This window comes from Echinops telfairi, unplaced genomic scaffold (genome assembly GCF_000313985.2).
Source record: "Echinops telfairi isolate 266 unplaced genomic scaffold, ASM31398v2 ScPeMD7_29;HRSCAF=101, whole genome shotgun sequence".
NCBI lineage: Eukaryota > Metazoa > Chordata > Mammalia > Afrosoricida > Tenrecidae > Echinops > Echinops telfairi.
Window position 1 is genome coordinate 8397785 of NW_022103926.1, and position 15309 is coordinate 8413093.

At 56.1% G+C, this 15309-nt stretch overlaps 1 protein-coding gene across 1 annotated transcript; it reads left to right on the forward strand.

Annotated features, from left to right (window-relative positions):
• The first annotated feature begins 982 nt into the window (after positions 1-982).
• On the forward strand, positions 983-1720 carry MIF (macrophage migration inhibitory factor). Its single transcript, XM_004716340.2, has 3 exons — positions 983-1187; positions 1361-1533; positions 1614-1720. The coding sequence occupies exons 1-3, from the start codon at positions 1080-1082 to the stop codon at positions 1678-1680; spliced, it is 348 nt and encodes a 115-aa protein (XP_004716397.1). The 5' UTR covers positions 983-1079; the 3' UTR covers positions 1681-1720.
• Positions 1721-15309: the final 13589 nt, after the last annotated feature.

Consider the following 15309-nt stretch of genomic DNA (forward strand, 5'->3'; position numbering starts at 1 on the left):
CAGCTCCTCTAGTCCTATGAAGAGTGAGTCTCAGAACCCCCCAGGGGCAGTTCTACCCTGACCTGTGTGTAAGGTATCCAGGGAGTGGCAAGGAGCAGGGAAAATCACGCTCGCTGCTGGTAACTGTCGGTTCTGACTCGGTGACCCAGGGCACAGCAGAAGGAAACACGGCCCAGTCCCCTTACGTCTGTGCCTGTGGTTGCGGCCACTTTCTAATGCCCCTCATCCAGGGTCTTCCTTTTCCTCTGCCCTTCCACTTTACCAGCACGATGTCCCTAGACTCTAGTTTCTGGAGGCTACCCCAAAACCCACCGCCACGGAGCGGATTCTGTCTGACTCAGCGGCACTATAGAGGTTGCCAAGATTGTAAACCCTTACGGGGCAGACAGCTGCGCCCGAACCTCCGACCTGGAGGTTCGCAACCCAGCGCACTAGCCACCTAGCCGCTGGGGCGAGGCCGAAAGCGATGGACACGAGGCACGAGGTCAGCGCAGCGAAAGAAAAGCCTGCACAGGCGGTGCAGGGAAGAAGCGAGCGGGGGCGCCCACGGAGGTGAGCCCAGGAGGTGCACCCTCCGGGAGGGGAGCCTGGGGTGGGGGGGAGCCGCCGGGCCTACAGGCGCCTGATGGGGCGGTGGCTCCGGGGGCCCGTCCGTGCAGCGTTTCCTCGGCGCCCCCTCGCCTGCACCCGCCGGGCGCCCCCGGGAGTGGGAGAAGCACTCCCCAGGGCGCATTCGGGGCTGTGTAAGTGAACAGCTCGGAAGCAAGGCAGCGTGGAAAAGCCGCGTCCCGAGCCGCCTGCAGAGGCTCCGCTTGCGCGCGCAGACGCGCAGGCGCGCTGGGAGTCTGCGGAGGCGGGGCTCCGGGGCCATGACGCCACAGGGGGCGGGGTTTCCGGGGGGACGTGCTGGGACGCGGGGGCGGAGCCTCCGCGCGGGTGACGTCACGAGAGGCGCGACCGCGCGCTCGCGGGGCGGGGCCGAGCGGCGGTCACGTAGCTCAGGCTCCGGGCTTGCGGTCGCCGCGCGTGTCTGTCCGTGTGTCCGCCCGTCTGGCCCGCCGCGCCGTCTCTCCGCCATCATGCCCATGTTCGTGGTGAACACCAACGTGCCCCGCGCCTCTGTGCCCGACGGGCTGCTCTCCGAGCTTACCCAGCAACTGGCGCAGGCCACCGGCAAGCCGGCCCAGGTCCGCGGGCGGGGGGGCGGCATGCAGGGCGGGAGGTGCCCGCGGGGTGCTGCCTGGAGCGGGTAGGGGGTGCCTCGTGAGATTGGGTGCCTGGTGGGGGTGGGGTTCCGTGGGTGAGGAGTGCACGGAGACCGACGGCCAGCGCCTCTGACCCCGCCTGCCCGTCCGCACAGTACATCGCCGTGCACGTGGTCCCCGACCAGCTCATGGTGTTCGGCGGCTCTGGCGAGCCGTGTGCCCTCTGCAGCCTGCACAGCATCGGCAAGATCGGCGGGGCGCAGAACCGCACCTACAGCAAGCTGCTGTGCGGCCTGCTGGCCGAGCGCCTGCGCATCAGCCCGGAGAGGTATGCATGTGGGGCGGTCGGGGCAGCGGCGTGGTCCGGGCCCCCGAAGCACAGCGCTGAACCTGCCTTCCACCCCACAGGATCTACATCAACTACTATGACATGAACGCCGCCAACGTGGGCTGGAACGGCTCCACCTTCGCCTGAGCCCCCTCCCTGCCCCAGCAATAAACGGTTCGGAGACCAAGCTGCCTGCCTCGACTGCATTTGGATTGGCTGAGTGAGAGATGGGGCAGGGCCTAGACCCTGACAACCCTCCCGCGCGCGCGTGTGCCCATCCCGCACCGGAAGGAAGCAATGGGGTAGCAGGGCCAGGCTGCTGACCCTGAACCTTCTGCCGAGGAGCCTAGTTGAAGCTGCAGCCCTTCTCCCCTGCCAGGGTGTGGTTGAGGGTGGGAGGGAGATGGGGCCCTGGGTCCACAGATCCAGAAACCCAGCTCAGATCTGGAGCTACCTGGTCCCAAGACCGGGCTCTCTTGAGAGGTGCTGTGTGCAAGTTGAGACTTCTCCCTGGAAGAGTATGGACCTTCTGGGTGGAACCTGCTAGGTTACCGTTTTGTGTATGGGGACAATGGCGGTGACCGTCGGGATGAGGGAGGTTGTAAATGCAGACTTCCTGGTTTTCTCTCTCTCCCTCACACAGCCCAGCGCACTGCCTCCTGCCTGGGACACAAAGCTTGACATTTCCCTTAATGCCCTCCATGTTTGTGTGAAAGGGTGCTGGAAGTTCACAGGGGTGGTGGGCAGGTGCTGGCCCCAAAGGGCTTAGTGTCTAGGGGCAGCACCGCCCACCAGCCCCGGTAACCATGAGGATGCCTGAGTCTGTGGGAGGGGGACACTCTTCTCCCCAAGCATACCCCGTGAACCCTAGCTCCCCCTCACTGTTCACCTCCATCCAGGCATGAGTTTAGTCACAGGCACTTACAGTGACAGCCCTAGGGTTGGGCTGGGACTTAGAGGAGAAAAAAGAGCGATTTGTGTTTATGCAGAGAGACTGGGGCCTCCCTGGGGGGCCTTTGTGTGAACTCCCACCACTAGCCAGGCCCTGATTACACAGCACCTCCAGCCACTCGTGAACTGAGACCGTACTGGTCCAGCTCCCAACATAGAAACTCTTCATATGGCCTTCCAGTCCCTTTCATCCCCCATCAAAGGACAAGTGGTTGGGTTCCCTTGCTGGCACTGGGCCAGGGAGGTGGGCCCCTGGGGGTGGGGGTGGGAGGATCTCAGCAGGGAAACCTTTGACCCCCTTCTAGCAGCAGACTGCTTCTCTGTCCCTGCCCACCCCACCCTGGGTCACCAGGAAGCAGCCTGTACAGCCATAGCCTGTCCCCGCCATGCCAGGCTGTGGCCCACCTTCCAGGCAGCAGTAGAAACGCTTCTCCCAGCACAACTGGAAATGTGACACGTGGCCTGCACAGGCTTGCCCCTCCTAGGCACTGCATCCTCCAACGATGGGGACCTCGGCCTCCAGGGGCATTGGGACATCGGTGCTGGCAACCCCAACCTCCAGGGTGGCCTCAAGCTCCCTGTCGGTGAGGAGGCTCTACTGGTGGCAGCCAAGCAATCCGGCCCCCCAGCCCACTGGAACTTGGGTGAGACCTGCCAGGCTAGTGTGCACTCTGCCAGCCTACCCACTGTGTTGTTGGCTGTGTCTCCCCAGGGATCTGTAGATGTGGAGAGACCGTGGCCTGATCCACTCTGGAGGGCCAGCAGCTACCATCAGCTCCCCCCGTCCCACCCCACCCCAGGCACATGCCTTCATGGCAGGGATTTCTGCCTTTGCCTGATCTTTGCCTCTGTGAGGCTGACTCCCCCTCATGCCATGTCAGAACTGGGGTCCAGTCCCCTGTCCAGGCCGCAGTTTCTCACATTTGGGAAATGGAAGGATTTACCAAATGTCCCTTCTACCTGGGTAAGGGTGTCAGCCAATGGCTAAGTATGCCAATGTTCTCATGCCCTCAGAAACCTCGAACCAAACCCAGCCAGCTGGGCAAGTCACAGTCACTATTGAAGAACTTTCCAAACTGATTTTGGCCTCCTGGCACATTTTCCAGGAAAGAAGCACTATAGTCAGAGCCTCCCTGGCAATGAAAGACACAGGTACGATAGCCCAGAATCCAGGATAATGTGTCGGTCTCTGTTTACCCTGGGTCATCTTAGCACCCCCAGGGGTTGTAGCACCCACTTTGGGAAACACTGCAGTCTATATATAGCAGAGAGTAGAACTGCTTCCTGGGGTTTCTGTTGGTGAGTTTGAAGCTCTGGCATTGTGGTTAGCAGCCAGATGCCGAACCCATGTCACTGGGTCCCTTTAGAAGCACCAATCTGTTTTTGGGCTCTTCCCTTGGTAAAGAGTAAAATCCTTGTCCTTGGCTGTTCTTTTCTGTGAGCAGCTGACACTTCTTCATTTGCGCCTCCCTGGGATGTGGTGCTCATTCCACCCCTTTCCCTGGAGACACGCTCACCTCCCCACTGGAGATAGACATCCTTCTACCTTGATGCTTATTGTCCCTCTTCCCTGGAGATGGACTCATCCTACCTCTCTGGAGACGTACTCATCCCTCCTCCCTGGAGACGTACTCATCCCTCCTCCCGGGAGACATACTCAACCCTCCTCCTTGGAGACATACTCATCTCTTCTCCCTGGCGACATACTCATCCCTCCTCCCTGGAGATGTACTCAACCCTCCTCCCTGGAGACGTACTCATCCCTCCTCCCTGGAGATGTGCTCAACCTTCATCCTTGGAGACACAGTTGTCTCTCATCCCTGAAGATGTATTCATCCCACCTTCCTGGAATGTGCTCATCCCATCTCCTTAGAGGTATGTTCAACCTGCCTCCCTGGAGATATACTTCGTCCCTCCTCCTCTCTGGAGATGTACTCATCCTGAATCCCTAGAGATATCCCAACTCCTTCAGAATCCACAGCGCTCTTTGGCTCCTCCCTCGTGGCTCTCAACCCACTTCCCATGATTCTCTCCAGCACTTGAATGTGGTGGTGTTTTCATGTTTGCAATATTGCAGGGTGTGGGCTTGAACCTTTTGCATCTGATAAAAAAGGAGGCCCGCTGGCACAATGTCAACTACTTGGCCTTTACTGAAAACCTGGTGGTTCCAAACCCCACCCACCCAGCATCAAAGCTCCGAGGAAGAAAGACCCGGCCAGAGACCTGCCCATATGAAGTCAACCTAGAAATCCTGTGAGGCCATTCTGCCCTTGGACGTTGTGAGCTGCGAGCAGGACCGCAGCCATTTTGGTTCGAGCCAACCTTGGTCCAGTTCAATTCTATTGATCTGCTATCAGCCGGCGTTGGGCTCCATGGGCCCAGCATATCAAGAAATGTTCATCGCTTCTCGAGCCCCGCTGAGAGCCATACTGACCCCCTCTAGTCTTCTCAACCATTACATATGATTTAAACACAGAAACCTCAAAGCCACCTCACTGCCACCGACTCACAGCGACCATACTATACAACAGGGTACAGCTGCCCCTGTGGGCTTCCAAGACTGACCCTTGACGGGAGCAGAGAGATCGGGAGCAGCAAGATCAGACTCTTGTGCGGAGTGGCCGGTGCTTTTGAGCTGATGAGCTTGTCGTTAGCGGCCCAATGCATAACCACGACACCACCAAGGTTCCTAAATGATGGATAAGGAGGAGACTTTTGGGGGTGTAAAACCAAGCAATAGCTTATAGAGTTCTTCTGCAACATTCTCTGTTCCTGGCATCTCCAGTCTGTGTGACCTGTCACGTCTCGTCAGAATGATAACCCACCTGTAATTCGTATTTGTAGAGGAAACCAGTAACCATGGTAGGTGGGGGTTTAGAATAATCTGAGCACCCAGCAAACAGTCGAACTACTGGATCGATGCCTCGAGGTTGGTCTCCAAGACAGTCTCGTTCACCCCCCTTTGCTCCTTTCGGAGTTGTTCCTGGGGCTCCATCGTTCCGGGGCGCCCACCCAGGATTTGGATGTGCTTAGGCATGGAAATCGATGCAGCGGCATCCAACATGACATCACGCATGGCTCTGTCTTTTATTGTAGATGCTACCTTTCCCCCACTGATGAAATGCCCCCTTGCCCGGTCGGGGTCTGGGTCTTACTTCTGCGGTCTCGCCCGGCTCTCCTGATCCGTCGTGCGAGGTCAAGTGTGCCAGAGAGAGCTAGGGGAAGATGGCCTGCTTTTCTGAGGAAGCTGTCCCCATGCCCCTTTGGGGAGCTCTACCCTCTCAGGCTTCCCTCTGTCCCCTATCAGGTCCCCCAATTGAACATTTCCTCCACTACCCTCAGTTCTCCCCACATCCAAGTGCCCATGCCCCTTTGGAACTTGCTCTTGGAGCCTTGACCAGCTTAAAAGCAAGGCCTCCCACCGTCTCGCCTCATTGCCTGGTGAGCTGCTCCATTGCACAAGGTCGTTTATGGTTTAGGGGAAAGAAGCCAACAGGGCCCCGTGCAGGACAAGGTCCTTCGATTCCTGCTAGCCAAGTCTGCCCAGGAAGGAAGCTCTCTGGGCACCTCTGCTACTACGCTTGTACTAGTCCCACTTGGTCCTCCAATGGTGGGATGTCAAGATGTGGCTCAGAATGTCTAGAGGCCCTCTGGGCCAGCTGGAATCAGGACCTCTACCGAGGGGGAGGCTAGGGTCCTGCTGGGGCCTCCCAGCCTTTCCCTGGGAGGGCAGGACTGTCATTGTGCTGACATCAAGGTTGCTGATGGTCACAAGCAGATACAAAAGCCAGAGGAAAAGTCAACTCAAAGGGCGTGGGCTTGTAGGCGTTCAGCATTCGTACCCATGTATGTTTGTAGAATAACTGCAATAACTAAGTTGCCTGAAAGGTCTCTGGCATGCATTGAGCATTGATACAGAAGCAGGCATTTCTTGGTGTAAGATGAATATGACCTTGTAGTAGCACACAAAGTATGACTTCATACAGATAAAGAAGAGAAGATGCGGTCTGTAAAAGGTTAAGGAGGAACCAACATGAGTCTACCTGGTGCCAGGGAATGGCAAACGGTTGGACTGAATGAATGTCCAACCCTGGGCTGGTGTTTTCATGGATGGACTCCTGAATCCTGAACTGACAGTCCCTGGAAAAGAACTGATGGGCCAAGTCTAGATAGTCTCCAGTTAGGCTGAGATGACAGCCTGTAATACCATGCAAGCCTAGCTGAGTCAGTCTTTGGATGGTACACTTGGAAAGAACAGGACAAGGGGCCTGCATGGTCTAAGCGATGTGTTGCCATATACCAGAAACAAAGTAGCTGTGTGTGCCTGACCACCTAGGACCGTGACAGGTGAGGTTCAGAGTTAGGTCCCCGCCAACCAGGGACAACTGCCTTTTTGTCTTTTTTTTTTTTAAACAACCCAGCCCTGAGTTCAAGGGCCAATGCCAGATTTTATATGTATATATATATGAAGGCTCTGCCAGCCAAAGCCCATCTGTAGGCAACTGGACAACCCCTTACAGAAGGGTTTCGGGGAGGAGACAAACCAGTCAGGGTGCAGTGTAGCACTGATGAAACATACAACTTTCCTCTAGTTCTTTAATGCTTCTCCCCCACGCCTTCACCCCCTCCCCATTATTATGATCCCAATTCTACCTTACAAATCCAGCTAGGCTAGAGGATGTACACTGGTACAGATAAGAGCTGGAAACAGGGAATCTGGGACAGATAAGCCCCTCAGGACCAATAATGAGAATAGTGATACCAGGAGGGGAAGGGGAAGGTGGGGGAGAAAGGGGGAACCGATCCCAGTGATCTACATAGAACCCTCCTCCCTGGGGGATGGACAACAGAAAAAGTGGGTGAAGGGAGACATCGCTCAGTGTAAGACATGAAAAAATAATACTTTATAAATTATCAAGGGTTCCTGAGGGAGGGAAGGGGAAAATGAGCTGATACCAAGGGCTCAAGTAGAACGAAAATGTTTTGAGAATGATGAGGGGAACACATGTGCTTGACACATGGATGGATGGATGGATTGTGATGAGTTGTATGAGTCCCTGATACAATGATTTTTTTAAAAACCCAAAAAACAGAGAAAGACCTCCCTATCTTGTGTGTGATTGCTATGAAAGACTTCGTGCCTCTGATTCAGATCCTTAGAGGAATGGGTCTCTGTACTAGCTTGCTTATTTCCTTTATTGAACAATGAGAGCACATTGGAGGTGGCTCAGTGAGTGTTAGGTGAATAAATGAACTAAAAACACAACAAAAAACCAATCCAGCCCTGAGCGCAAGGGCCACTGCCAGGTTATATATTTATATAAAGGACCCGCCAGCTCTGGGCGGCATCTCCTTACTTTGGCCCTCTCGGTAGTATAGACTCCCTGGGGGCCTGTCTCACTGTCTCCTAACTTTATTGCTTAATAAACCTGCTGTGCTAACTCCTCCTCCTTTGTTCAGTCTCTGTCTGCCCTGTCGCCATGCCACCGCTCCTCTGGAGAAGCGGGTGGTGCTGGGATTGACCAGGAAAAGGAGTTCCCGTACCCTACCACACTTGCAATTCTCTTTGCAATGATGAGATGCCATTATTCTTAGAAGCTGTGAAAAGCATGGAAGACAGGGATTTGGGAAGGACTTCCTGAACGCTGGTACCGTTCACATCCAGAAGTACTAAGCTTCGTTCCCAAAGAGCTCCTGAACGTACATCATGGCTTCAAATTACCGGAATGAGAAGAACCCACCACCTTGTGTTGGATTCCAAGCGCAGGAACACAGCCCAGCGGGTCCCATCGCCACCCTGATGCTAGATTCCATGTCAGCTCCACAAGGCCTAACTAAAAGAGATGGTATGGTCTTTCCTCTGCCGATAAAGAGGAGGTTGTCATTCTGGCGGGGTAGTGGTTCCATCTTCAAAATCACCAGCAGTTCCGCAGGAGGTCTGGGCTTTTGACTCCCGCCAAGTGACAGTGTCAGAAACCCACAGTGGGTCACGCTATGAGTCAGCATTGACTCGATGGCAGTGGGCTTGGTTTGGGGTTTTACTGCTCTGCAGAGCATTGGAAGCACAGGTGAAGGACATTATATTGTCCTGCTTTGATGGCACAGGGTGGCTTTTTGTCATGGTTGGGGTACCTTGCCCTCATCTCAAGCTGTGGAGGGAAGCGTGGCCCTCTGAGAATCCAATTGATGGGAAAACCAACCATGTCCGTGGACTGAAGACCATCGTGTCATGGGGTCAGTTCCCAATTCCACACAGCCTCAACAGGAATCCCAAAGGATTGTGGGATGGAAGGTGGCAACCCAACTAACATTCGAGAACCCCAAGGGCCGAGAGGAGCCCCAAATGTTCTCTCAAAGACAAGACGGGAGGACTTGCTTTCCGCACGCAAAGACTGGTCACCAAGTGACACCCCGAAGGCAAGGCCTCTGGAGATGGCCAGACAACACAACAGACCATCAGAAAGAAGAGCAGGTCCAGAAACAGACCTCTCCACGCACCGTATCGGAGACTGTGCCCAAGGAAGAGCGGGGGTGTGCGTGGCGCAGAGGCCAGGCAGAAGGCAGCTCAAACCCACCTCTGATTTTGGTATCATGTCCCCAAGTCAGACCTACGTGGATTTTGGCCCGAAATATGCTCACCATGGCCCTGAAGATCTTAAAAGAGGATCTGAAAGACCATCATCATATGGGTTTCTTAGGATTCAAAAACCCAAAAGAGCGCGCGCACGCACACTGTAGGAGCAGACTAGACTGTCTTAAGACGAACTCAGAAAGAGAGGCGGGCCAACGTCACTCAACGCAGAGACACTGGTGCTAACTTTTCTGAAGGCAGAGCCCCTGGAGCAGAGCGCCGTCCTGGGCTTCTGACTAACGGGGTGCAGGAACGGGGCAGTCTGATCCTCAGTTCCTTCCTCAAGTAGGCCAAGACCACCACGGTTTAGGCAAGGCCCATGGGAAGTCGCTGACGGTTCAATCCCGGGGAGAGCTGAGGCACTGGGTCATCTGACCTTCAACAAAGATAAGGTAGACACTTTCTCTCCTGGTTCCCTGGGCCATGACTGAAACACAGCATTCTGCAGGTGGCTCAGTTTTACTCCCTATTTCTGACTTGATCTCCCCCCCCCCTCTCCAGACCTTGCCCACATTGGCTGAAATATGATTCCTTCTTCGTTGGCCTTCAAAGAAATTGTCAACACACCATTTGGGTGAGAACTTGTCCCGGAATGCAGGGCACCTGCCTCGAATAAAGAACTGGGCCTGGGAGCCCCCTTCTGCTTGAGCCTTCCTACCCTCCCCCACCCCCAGCGTTGTCTTTTCTTTAATCTTTTTTTCTCCATTGCAACCGTGCCCCTCTCGACCCTGGTTCAATTTGTGAGCCGGCTCTCGCAACACACCATTGACATTAATATTGGAAAGATACCATAAGCAGGGTGGCAAGTCCACAGCCCCATGTTTGCAATTGCTATGACTAAGAGAACGCGATTGTTCTCCGGTGGTGATAGGTGGCTCAGAGAAAGGAGTAAAAGGACTTTGGACACCACTCTACACAGGCAGTGGATCTAAACCTCCGCTTCACCAGCTATCAGGGAGAAGAGATGACGACCATCATGAGACATCACCAGAGCCTGTTTCCTTGGCGGTAACGAACACAGGTACCTGCAATTCCTGTCCTAGGTACATAACCTGTCATGGGTTGGATTGTGTCCCCCTCAAGATGTGTGTCAACTTGGCGGGGATATCTGATTCTCAGCGGGTGGGCAGTTGTGTGATTAGGTAATATGGCAATTGTGGGATGATCCCCCATCAGGTGACTAAACCAACCAGAGGATTAAGGGTGGGATGCGACTCCCCACGCCCTCCAACCAGCCCATCACATTCCCAATCAGATGGAAGAGGCATTTCCTGGGGGTGTGGCTTGCAACACCTTTAATCTTACCAGAGATAAAAGAGAGAGAAGCCAGCAAAAAAGCAGAGGGACCTATTACCACCAAGAAAGAAAAGGCAGGTATGAAGTGTGTCTTGTGGACCCAGCGTCTCTGTGCTGAGAAGCTCCTTGACCCAGGGGAAGAATGACCACAAGACCCCTGAGCTCTCCAAGGACCCTGGGCCAACAGAGGTTGAAAGGAGACAAGGACCTTTTCCCGGAGCTGAGAGAGAACCTTCCCCTAGAGCCAGCACCCTGAATTCAGACTTCTAGTCTCCCTCAACTGTGAGAGAGAACATTTCTGTTTGCTCAATCCATCCACCCCTGGCAGCACTACATAACAGACCCTCACGGAACTGGAAGTCATCCCAATGCCCATGCAGAAGAGAAGAGAGGGGGCCGTGAACTGCGGTGTACTCAGAGTGGAATTCTATTCCGCCACAATGGGAAGGGGCTGCAGTCACACACACGGCCACCACGGGCCACTCTCACAAGCGGCATGCTGGCCACACGACTGGGGACCAGCACACCATCGAAGAAAGAGGGCTGTGACTGGATGGGACACCCAGGCAGTGTCATCAAGACTCGAAGAGCTCACGTTCGTAACGTGATTTGCAGATGTGTGCGAGCTTGCGCTCCTTCACACACCTGGAAGGTCACGGGACAGGCTGACTATTGGGTCCCAAGGAAGTGCTGCCCAGCTGTTGGCCTCCCCAACTCTGGCCTCTGCTGACAGCTGACAGTGCCTCTCTCCAGAGCACTCCCAGAATTAGTGCCCCCGGTGGGTTGGGTGGGGGGACCCTCTTCTTCCTCCTGTGCTTCCTGCTTCCCTCCTGGAAGGAGCCTTCCCCAGCCTCCTTCTGGGTATGAGCTGGGATGCACTGCTGCCCTTTGGGTCCATGCCATACCCTTCAGCTGTCGGAGAGGCCCCCAGGTTAGGATCAGAAGAGAAGGGTGTCATCTTCAGGTCCCCGGGACCCCCAATGTGAGCTCTGCGTCCCCCCACATGACTCCTGTGTGGTCCCAGGCTCTGGGCTGGGCCGAAGCAGCAGAAGGCACCAGTGGGACCAGGCCCAATTTCAGTCCTGGCAGCCAGGTCCTTGAGCTGGTTGGCTTTTAACTAGCTGGCCTGCTGGCCTGAGCAGGGTCCACATGGAATCTGGCCTGGTGCTTGAGACCGTCACATGTTCAAAGTCACATGAGCCATTACAGAGCCTCGATCCCAGCCCCCTCCACCCACTCCCCACCATGGACTGTACCTCCCAAGGGCGTCCACAGGGCAGGACTGTGTGTTCTCAGCCCACCTGACACTGAGGGACGGGCTGAGAGGCACCGGGGGCGGAGGTGGGGGGGTGCCCCGCACAGGGAGGGGCTGAGGGATGCACTGGCCCAAAGCCTCCTGCTGGGACCCGGACTTGGAGGTCACCACAAACCCCCGAAGCACCCCCAGCAGGCTCTCAGGAGCCAGCATGGTGGGCACAGCCCTGGTTGGCGGTTGGGTTGTGGGGAAAATTCCAACCTGGTGTGGGAAGACAGGGCACAAAGGCGGGGCTGACTCAGCACCCAGCTCCACAGCCGAAAGTCTGGCCTTTCGGATTTAGTGAGAAGACCTGAGCAGGACTTTGGTGCTGATGGGCTCAAGGGATCAGTATACTGAATCGAGGGAGACGTGCATGCTGGGGGCCAAGGGGCCGGGGAGTCCGGCCAGCTGGAAAGTTCCAGAAGGAACAAGAATGGTCTGGAGCACCGTCTAGTTTTTTGCAGAGCAGGAGCAGTGGGAAACGAGAAAAAGGGGTGTCTCCAGAGAGTGGCCAGAGGACACAGAGTGTAAGAGCGCGACAGGAGCTGGGATGGAGGCACCAGAGCCGAGGGGAAGCCGGCGGCCCAGAACACTCTTGGGCAGCTCATGGTCTGCGTGCGTCCGTACTCAGCGGAGGCTCTGGGAGAACCAGAGGCCATTCCAAGCCGGGCAAATTCAAGGGCAGGGGACCAACCACCAGTCCTGATGGGCTTTGGGAGTGCATTTGGGAGAGCATGCTTGGTGGTGGTGGGCCTGGGGGGCTCATAAGGTCTCAGAGAAGGGTCAACCGTGAGGTGTGGGGAGCCCAGCAGGAGGGGCGCTGGTACAGACCCAGACTGACTGGATATTTGGATTTTCTCTTTCTCTCACTACAGAAGACACCAAAACACCCCACCCCACCCCCACCCCCCCAAAAACAGACAGAAGCTGGGGCGGGGCCAGGGATCTGTCAGGAGAAGTAAGCACTTGGACCAGAAAGCAAAAAGTAGGAGGAGGGAAGGTAGGCACATCCTGGGACCCTCCATGTGGTGGCAAGGAGGGACAGGTGGGGCCAGCCCGGGGCCAGGGCCTCCCCCACCACTGATGAGAGCCAAGGTGCAGAGGAAGGAAGGTCCTAAGGCTTTGAGACCCTCTCAGGTTGGGGACTTGTGAGAATAGGGTTCCCATTGGGGAGGACTCCTGTCGGAGACAGAACACATTGGAAGGAGAAAGACCGGAAGGCCTGGCCACGCGGCTAAGGTCTGTGAGAGGGTAGGGGCAGCTCGATGCCCCCTCACCCCGACCCCCAGCGTGGTGACCACCTGGAGCTGGCCTTCCCCTTGGCTGAGGTTCATAGTGTCGCCAGAGGTTAGGGTGTGTCCTAAGGGAACACAGAACCATTGGAAAGCAGGGTGCATGGCAGGCTAGCAAAAGGGGCTGCCAAGCCGGGGGAAGGAACCCATTCTGGGGGGTCAACCACCCCCCCTCCTGCCTCTGGACAGGAAGTCAACCACCTGGGCTTTCCTTCAACGTGTGGCCCTTTAAGACTTGCATGGTTTGTTTCTTTGAACTTGAAAGGGGCCCTGGCTGGGCTCCTGACCACAGGGGGCAGCAGTTCGAAACCACCTGCCGCTCCTTGGGAGAAAGACAGGGTGGGGGTGGGGGGTGGCTTTCTACTCCCTTAGAGTTATTGAGGCCCTTCAGCCCTGTCTTATAGGGTCTCAGGGGGCTTTTACCCTTGGACGTGAGAACTTGGACCTAGGGGCAGAGGCTGTTGCCACGTGCGTTTCTTACCCCGGGCATCCCATCTCTGGGCAGAACCTTCGAGGCCAAAGATAAGATAAAGATACTGGATCTAACTCAGGATGGGGAGCCCCAGAAAGAGGATTCTTTTGGGGGGTTCACCATAGCCACCGAAAGCAATGCTGAATGTTGGCCGGTGCACACTCCCCCCATACTGGCAGAGGGAACTTAAATGCCCCCCACCCTCCAGACCTAGCAAGAGTAGTCTTGCTTGGAGGCTAGGAGGAACGGAACGGGCGAGGATGCCTGAGGGACCGTTTCATGTCAGCACACCCCGCCTCGGCTGAGAACAGCCATGACTTGCCCCACGAGTAGTCTGAAGAGACTCAACGGGGCTCATGGTCTCTGGGCACCCGGCTGTGGGAGTGCCCAGAGGGGCCCATCCCTTACTGGGGGGATATCAGCCAGACCAGCTGCCCAGTTCCACAAGGGCTCTGTTTCACCCCAGATGCTCAACAGGCTCACTCCAGTTTGGATAACATTGTCACCTGACCCAGCCCTGAGGGCCCACGCCCCTCCTGCTTTCCAGCCAGTGTCCCCTGCCCTCTTCAGGCTGCCCCCCCAGAACGCAACCCTCCTTCTCTCTTCCAGAACTAATAGCAGATGACCCCTCCAGGTGAGTGTTTTCCCGGAAGGGCTCTTTTTGCACTGCAGGGGATGGCCCAGGGAGAGGGGCAATGGACAGGAGGGGCAGGGCCGGGCCAGACTTGTCCAGAAGAAACCCAACTAGGAAGAAGGGAAAATGAAGCCCTCAAGGAGCAGACAGCCCCACGGCCACACAGCTGTCCTCCTCTGACAGGCCTGGCTGGGGATCCCCAAGTTTTCTCCTTGCTGGTTCTAGGGAAAGGGACGCAGCGTGTCTGGGCAGGGCACCTGCCCTTTCTGTCACCCTCCACTGGCTGAGGGAGGCCCCCCCCCCTTCATCTTCCCTCCCCCTCATCTCCCATGCTGTCGGCTGTCCCAAGTTTTTGGTTCAGGCCCCCCCCTCTTTTCACAGGGGCTTCCTTCTGGCCGAGTGGCCGTGGGCATTTTGGATGAGAGTTCGAAAAAACTGTGAGACCACTGTGTGGAGGTTTTAATGGGACCAACGTGCATGGGTCTTGTGACTCCTGTAACTGCCCCGGTGTGTCACTGGTGTCTGGGCGTCCGCTTACTCTCACAGGGAAGACTGGATCTTTCCCGGCTCCTCCTTATACATACTGGTTACAAAATCAGGAGCAGACTGGAGTCGGCTGCCCCCAAAATGCAGGGTGCGGGAAGTGGCTATTCCCGAGTCGAAGGGTGTCCCGGCAGTTAACAAACCAGAATGCCAGGACCGGTTTGTGGGTTTTGTGGTTTATCAGCTTTTGAAAACTGTGTGAACTTCTCAAGTCAAAATCATCTTTTTTTTTTTTAAACTAACACAAGGAATGCTTGTCCTGCCCCCGTACTTCTTAGTCACCCCTGGATCAGGCCCTGAGCGGGGCAGGCTGGGGTCAGCCTGTCTCCCAGGCCCTGGTCTCATGTTTGACCCATGATGTGACACAAGGATGACCTTGGCCCAAGCTTACCCATCTCCCCCGCCACCTTCCAGGAGTGGGAAACAGAGTGGGGTGGCGGGAAAAGGTCCCCCCACCCCCTGCGCGCGTGCACGTGTGAAGGGAAGAGTGAACAGTAAAGAGACAGGTGTGCTGTGAAGGTCCAGATAACAAGAGCTTCAACTTTGTCCCACGGCCAGTCTGGTTGGTGACAAAAAAACGAAAAACAGGGCCTCTTCTCTCAGATCTGGCCCAGGGCTGCCCAACCTCCACAGTAGTCGCGCTTCCCCGGTCCCTGTCCC